Source organism: Tarenaya hassleriana, unplaced genomic scaffold (assembly GCF_000463585.1).
Source record: "Tarenaya hassleriana unplaced genomic scaffold, ASM46358v1 Cleome3, whole genome shotgun sequence".
Taxonomy (NCBI): Eukaryota; Viridiplantae; Streptophyta; class Magnoliopsida; order Brassicales; family Cleomaceae; genus Tarenaya; species Tarenaya hassleriana.
In genome coordinates, this window is record NW_010966177.1 from 5,800,915 (window position 1) to 5,808,565 (window position 7,651).

General features: G+C 37.3%; 2 protein-coding genes across 2 annotated transcripts; both read left to right on the plus strand.

Annotated features, from left to right (window-relative positions):
* The first annotated feature begins 208 nt into the window (after positions 1-208).
* On the plus strand, positions 209-2,243 carry LOC104819610 (3-ketoacyl-CoA synthase 9-like). Its single transcript, XM_010549755.1, has 2 exons — positions 209-314; positions 518-2,243. Exon 2 carries the CDS (start codon positions 529-531, stop codon positions 1,966-1,968), a length of 1,440 nt encoding a protein of 479 aa, XP_010548057.1. The 5' UTR covers positions 209-314; positions 518-528; the 3' UTR covers positions 1,969-2,243.
* A 1,863-nt stretch (positions 2,244-4,106) lies between these two features.
* Positions 4,107-5,779, plus strand: LOC104819612 (3-ketoacyl-CoA synthase 18-like). The gene has a single exon (XM_010549756.1). The coding sequence runs from the start codon at positions 4,152-4,154 to the stop codon at positions 5,613-5,615; it is 1,464 nt and encodes a 487-aa protein (XP_010548058.1). The 5' UTR covers positions 4,107-4,151; the 3' UTR covers positions 5,616-5,779.
* The last annotated feature ends 1,872 nt before the right edge of the window (positions 5,780-7,651 follow it).

Genomic DNA, 7,651 nt, shown 5'->3' on the forward strand with positions numbered 1-7,651 from the left:
CTAATCCGGCCCCAAAACCTTTTTGTATACATTTTTTTTTTGTTTATTATAGATTTGCCGTACACCCAAAAATAAATTTCAAAGCTTGCTATCTCCGCCCTCAAATGGCATCCGAAATTACATCTATACCCTTCCCGACGTAGCATGCGAGCTTCGTTTCGTCCACTCCAATTCTATATATACACACACACCACAGAATCTAAAACGAATCATAGAGCAAGTAGTTCCTTTTTATTCAAGAATTAAAAAAAAAAACACACACACAGATGATTTAGCAAACAGATGAACTGTTTCATCTTCTACGTAAAATCCTTGTACGTGTTCATCAATGGCATCCGTTCTCTGTTTCTAGTTGTATCAAACCCACCAAACCCTAGAACACTCCTCCCCATCTCGCATTCAGATTTTCCACCAAACACAACTAAGGATTAGATCCTAGACATTATTGGAAACTAGATCTTAAATAAAATAAAATTAATAATCCTAATCAAGTTTATAACTAACAATTTTCTTGCAGAGAGCGTGAGCATGAAGTACGTGAAGCTAGGTTACCATTGCCTCATAACCCACATGTGGAAGCTTTGTCTAGTTCCGTTAATGGCGGTCGTAGCCAAAGATGCCACTCGGCTTAGCCCAGATGATCTTCGACATCTCTGGCTCCATCTCCAGTACAACCTCGTCGGAGTTGTCGTCTTCTCCGCCGCTCTTATCTATGGGTCGACCGTCTTCATCATGACCCGACCCAGATCCGTTTACCTCATTGACTACTCGTGCTACAAGCCTCCATCGACTCTGGAGGCGAATTTTCAGAAATTCATGGACCAGTTGAGGCTCGTTGAAGATTTTGACGACTCTTCGCTCGAGTTTCAGAGGAAGATCATCGAGCGTTCCGGTCTCGGCGAAGAGACACATCTCCCGGAGGCTTTCCACTGTATTCCTCCGAGGCAGACAATGGTGGCGTCGCGAGAGGAGACCGAGCAGGTAATATTCGGTGCCCTCGACAATCTTTTAGAAAACACCAAGATTAACCCTAGGGAAATTGGGATATTGGTCGTGAACTGTAGCCTGTTCAACCCAACACCTTCCTTATCTGCCATGATCGTGAATAAGTACAAGCTTAGGGGGAATATCAAAACTTACAATCTTGGAGGAATGGGTTGTAGTGCTGGCGTCATCGCCATTGACCTTGTTAAGGACTTGCTCCAAGTTCATAGGAACACTTACGCTGTTGTGGTTAGCACAGAGAACATCACTCAGAACTGGTACTTGGGCAATAAGAAATCGATGTTGATCCCCAATTGCTTGTTCCGGGTTGGAGGGTCAGCGATTTTGTTGTCGAACAAGCCATCGGACAGGAGACATTCTAAGTACAAGCTGGTCCACACTGTCCGAACACATAAGGGAGCTGATGACAAGGCTTTCAAATGTGTGTACCAAGAACAGGATGGCAATGGCAAGTCTGGAGTTTCTTTGTCAAAGGATTTGGTGGCTATTGCAGGGGAAGCCCTAAAGATGAATATTACCACTTTAGGTCCCTTGGTTCTTCCGATAAGTGAGCAGCTTCTCTTCTTCATGACTTTGGTTGCTAAGAAGCTTTTCAATGCAAAGATCAAACCTTACATACCTGATTTCAAGCTCGCCTTTGAGCACTTCTGTGTTCATGCGGGCGGTAGAGCGGTGATCGACGAGCTTGAAAAGAATCTGCAGCTTTCGGATACGCATGTGGAAGCATCTAGAATGACATTGCATAGGTTTGGCAACACTTCTTCCAGCTCCATTTGGTATGAATTGGCTTACACCGAGGCTAAAGGCAGGATGAGGAAAGGAAATCGGGTTTGGCAGATTGCTTTCGGGAGCGGGTTCAAGTGTAACAGCGCGGTCTGGGTGGCTCTCCGCAATGTCAGACCCTCGGTTAATAGCCCTTGGGACGATTGCATCGGTCGATACCCGGTTAAGATTGATCTTTGACTCACCCAAAATCATTTAGATTGGTTTAAGATTATGGTCGGTCCAAATATACATATACTACTTAGTCTCTACTATTTTTCTTCTTACACTATGCCTCTTCTATGAAGGGTTTTATCACATTGCCATGTTAGGTTGATGATTGTCATGGCTCTCTTCTTCTCTTTTTTTCCCTACGTGATCAAGAAATCTTATGAATGGCTGTTGAAGCATTAAGGTTTGTAACTGTATTGATGCATATATACGAGTGTATATATAGTTTGCAAGTAATAAAAGAGAATGGGTTTCGTGTATTTTGTTAATTAAAAAAAGGAATACTAATTAATATATGTTATATTATAACATACCTTGAGCAAAAAAATTGAATTATATAATATTTATTCCCTTACAAAGAAAAAAAAAACAACTCAAGGAAAGGAACATGAGATACAGCTCAAGGAAAGAACTCGGTCGAAATGTATTTGTTACTCTTGACATTTTTTTTATTTTCAATTCGTATAATTTAATTATACATAACTAACTTCAATATATAAATCTTAGTAAATTAATACTGCCATGTTCTTTGTTTTTTATTGTAATTTTTGAGTAAGTTACGTGTGCATTTGATCGTTAACTCTAACATATAAAATATAAAATTTGTGTTGAAATAGAAAAATATATATGTGATTGGAAGAAATATAAATTTTAAAATATTATTGAAAATAACAACGAATATAATATCATATCAAATATTGTGTATTTTTTTATTTCTATTTTATAAATATGTGAATCGTTTTTATTATAATAATAACAAGAAGAGATATAGTAATAAAGTGTTCTTCGGTCTTTTTATATTTTATTTTTTTATTTAATTTCCTTATTTTATTTTTTAATATTCGATGAGTGTATATTTTGAAATTAATCATGTGAATCATAGACATCTATGCGTGTGTACAAGCATATGTATACATATATATATATATATGTACTCTCACACACACATGCAAAACGTGTCATGATGAGATGAGAACCACATATAGACCACATCAAATTTTAGATATTCTAACTAGAACTATAGATTTAGGTGATGGAGGTCATACATATATATAGGTTCCATTATCGTTCGTCCTCCCTTTGATACATGTAGCATTGTGTTTCGAAAGAGATTTACAAGGCCCCAAACATTGCGTGTAATTAATTCAATACATTAAAATAGAACTACAAGTATTTGCTAATTAAATGAGTGTAAATATTAAGTCTTAAATGCCACATGCATGAAACTTCATGAAATATTCACAGCTATATATTTGAAATATTTAATACTTTAATAATCTCTCTTTATATATGTGTGTGTGTGTAGATACACTTGTGTAACGATTCTTAGAAGTGAAATTATTTATCTTGTTTCTAAGGAAGTCAAAGATGGGACTTGATGAAAGTCTGTCATGGAGATATTTTCACATGTTCTTCGTTATACGTTGTATTTTCTTGACGGGCAATAAAGTATATAACAAAATTTATTTTTTTAAGCATATATTCTCTAATCGCGAAAACTTGGCCTAAATAGCATATATTTCAATGTTGTCTATTAAAGCTCCATGTATTTACAGAGCGAAGCGACCCTTTTTTCATTTTTAAGAGTGTAACATTAACCAATCAATTTCATGTATACTTTTGTTATAACGCCGAATTTTATATGGATCTTACGATTTAATAAATCTCATACGACTAGAGACGAATCTTTATTTCTAGACTGATTATATGCATATAGAGTGTTCTTGGGAGATTTTCCCTTTAAGATAAAACAACTCATCTCAACGTATTTACTACCTTATGTAACAATTATCATCATCATCATCATCATCATCATTATTATTATTATTTAGTGTCATTTTCTCATGCACAATTACGTTCATTAGTACAAAAGCTTTGGATTTATGAAAATGGGTATTTATACTTTACATCATTGTATATAGTTTTCCAAGATCTCTTAAAATCTCATATATTATATACACACGCATACAATATATATATATATATATATATATATAGTTTTCTTATTTAACACGTATCAAACACACACACACACATATATATGCATGCAAAAGGAGTAGAACCAGACGAGTCATTGAGAATTGAGAGAGAAATAGAGCATACCGATATTCTGTTTCACCTTCTCCCTTTGCCCTCTCAGACACTAACTCACAATGAAACAGGTGAAGTTGTTTTACCATTACCTAATAACACACTTCTTCAAGCTCTGTTTACTCCCTTCAATGGCGGTTTTAGCCATTAAGGCCTCTAGTCTTAGCCCCGAAGATCTCCACAACCTCAGCCTCCATTTTCAGAACAACCCTGTGTCAGTGACCGTATTCTTTGCCCTTGTCGTCTTCGGGTCGACCCTCTACGTCACGACCCGGCCACGACCAGTTTACCTCGTAGACTTCTCCTGTTATCTTCCTCCCTCACATCTCAAACTCAGCGTCCAACAGATCATAGATCAGATTAGAAAGATAAGTGAAGCGGACACGTCTTGGTTTAACCCTAACGACGAGTGGAAGGTGGATTTTCTGAAAAAGATTCTAGAACGTTCGGGTCTCGGGGACGAAACCCACGTGCCGGAAGCTTTGCTTTGTGTCCCGCCGAGGCAGACAATGGCGGCGGCACGTGAGGAGACAGAGCAAGTTATATTCGGTGCCCTAGACAACCTTTTCGAGAACACCAAGGTTAACCCACGTGAGATCGGTGTATTGGTCGTGAACTCGAGCACGTTTAACCCTACTCCCTCTCTATCCGCCATGGTAGTGAACAAATACAAACTGAGGAGCAATATCAAGAGTTACAATCTTGGAGGAATGGGTTGTAGCGCTGGTGTAATCGCCATTGATCTTGCCAAGGACTTGTTACGAGTCTACAAAAACACTTATGCCGTTGTGGTCAGTACAGAGAACATTACTCAGAACATGTACTCCGGTAATAACAAATCGATGCTGCTTTCGAACTGCTTGTTCCGTGTCGGGGGAGCTGCTGTGTTGCTTTCCAACAAGTCAGGAGACAGGAGAAGTTCGAAGTACAAGCTCGTTCACGTTGTCCGGACCCACACTGGAGCTGATGACAAGTCTTTCAGATGCGTAAACCAGGAACAGGACGAGAGTGGTAAGGCCGGAATTTTTCTGTCCAAGGATCTACCTCTTGTCGCCGGCAAAACCCTAAAGGTTAATATCGCCTCTTTGAGTCCACTGGTTCTTCCCATGAGCGAGAAACTTCTCTTCCTAGTGAATTTCATCGCCAAGAAACTGTTCAAAGCCAAGATCAAGAACTATATCCCGGATTTCAAGCTCGCATTCGAGCATTTCTGCATCCATGCTGGCGGGAGAGCATTGATCGATGAATTTGAGAAGAGTATGAAACTTTTGCCAATCGATGTCGAACCTTCGAGGATGACATTGCACAGATTTGGTAACACTTCTTCAAGCTCCATTTGGTATGAATTGGCTTACATAGAAGCAAAGGGAAGGATGAAGAAAGGAGATCGGACTTGGCAGATCGCCCTCGGCTCGGGGTTTAAGTGTAATAGCTCGGTTTGGATGGCTTTGCGCAACGTTGAACCTTCGGCTAACAATCCATGGGGAGATTGTATTGACAAATACCCGGTTAAGGTTGATCTCTGATTCATCAAATCTCGGGGCCGATTTCGAAATTTCTCAGGTCCGAATTATCATATATACGACAATGCTTACTTTGAAAATTCGATCTTTTAGATTATGGTGTTGATGCTTTCTCTCATTTTGTGTTATGCAATCAAGAAACCCTATCATTGTGTCATTTATGTAATCATTTGTTTATTATGTCAGGCAATCTAAATACAAAATATTATAAAATTTAAGTCTTTCTGCGATTAGGTGCTGAAACATTAAGATATATTTCTGATTTTTTCCAGTAAAAAAATAATATTACAATGTAAAATGGGATTTTCAAATCGTAAATGGAACTAACGTTTAGGGTTTTATACAGTGTTGTCTCACATATAACGATTATTACGTAATTACAGCTTTATTATATGCTTTAGCAATGCATATATTTCTCGAACTTAAGTTAAGTTACATCGCTCGTCCTCTTTGTGATCTTATATTATATAGCGTTGTGTTTCAAAATAAATCGGGAAAGCTTTCTTCCTACGAGACACCAAAAAACATAGTTGTTTGTAAATTACATTAGAAAATAAACTACAAAAAAAAAATATTCGTTACAACTATGTAATGATTCACAGCTATTTATCAAAATTTTAATAATTAAAATATATATGTATATATTTGCAACAATGTAATGATTCTTGGGAGTGAAATTTGCCCTTCTGCTATGGCACATGAAAGTGTGTCATTGAGATATGCACATGCTCCACGCTGTATTTTCTTGACTGACAAGTAACATTTTGTTTTGTAATATACTTATGTTTGAGATTCGAATCCCTAATCTCTTATTTGATGGAGAAATACACGTTACCATTAGACTACCATATATATATATATATATATAAAGTCTATGATTAATTACAAAAACTCGTTTAGTCTTTTGACAAAAAAAACTCGTTTAGTCCTCGTTACGGTGGGTCGAGTGCTTGAAATCTGCGAGTTTTCTGGTATTCGGTTTTATGGATAATCAGAACACGGGTACTTACTATATAACAAAGAAGAAAACGGATTCAATAAGATAAAAAATCTAGATCATGGATTCAAATTCGGGTTTTGTTTGAATGGTAACGGGTATCCGAGGATACCCGAATATGAATTAAATGATCGGATACCCGAATATGAATTAAATGATGATTATACCCTTAATATTTTAATATATTTATAATGATTACTAAATATATTTTCAAATTAAATTACTAAAATACTATTAAAGTCAACAAAAATCAACATTTTTTAAAGATTTGAATGGGTTCGGGTATTCTCAGATAATCGAATTCGGTTCGGCGACTGATACCCAAACTGTAGATACCCGGACTTCACAAAAAAAAACGAAATAATGTTTTTTCAAAATCCTTGAAAACCAAGACGAATTCCGGACACCCAAAAAATCAGGATATCCGACCCATATCCACACTAAATCCTCGTGATATTTACTGAAAGATAAGCCAAATGCAAGAGACTAATATCGTTACCAAAGGACAGATTTCGTAACGCGAGCAACGAAAATAATTCATTGCCGACAGGCGACAACATCGTTGCGAATTAAAGGCAACAAAATGGCAAATTATGTAATTCTTTTGTCATGTGAAATAATATTTGGACATCGAAGTTTCGTTGTCAATTGTGTGTTGCTCGAAGTGGTGTACGTAATGCAATAATTCCCTCGCAATTTCGCTCTGTCCAATACTTAAGAATAAACAAGATCAATACTTAAGCACAACCCTTTTCCGCACGAAGAAGTTTTAAAACGTCGGCCGGGCGACATGGCCCGGGTGACGAGTCTAAGCTATTAGCTGTAATGATAATTTCAAGAATCTAAAGTCGCTTTCTCGGATTTTCATATGTCACATGGTCCTAATTTTACCTCCAACGAGCAAGCCTTGTTTTCTAGTCTTTGAATTCGCGGAGCATTAGTTCATTAGAGAGTTTCATCACATACATGACAGAGTGGAAATGCAACATACCGACCCTACAAGACTAACTGCTAGAATCTGGTTACCTAAAATCTTGATTCA

Bases quoted from the DNA above. Each gene is read 5' to 3' on its own strand.
- LOC104819610 (XM_010549755.1), top strand. From the start codon at position 529: ATGAAGTACGTGAAGCTAGGTTACCATTGCCTCATAACCCACATGTGG.
- LOC104819612 (XM_010549756.1), top strand. From the start codon at position 4,152: ATGAAACAGGTGAAGTTGTTTTACCATTACCTAATAACACACTTCTTC.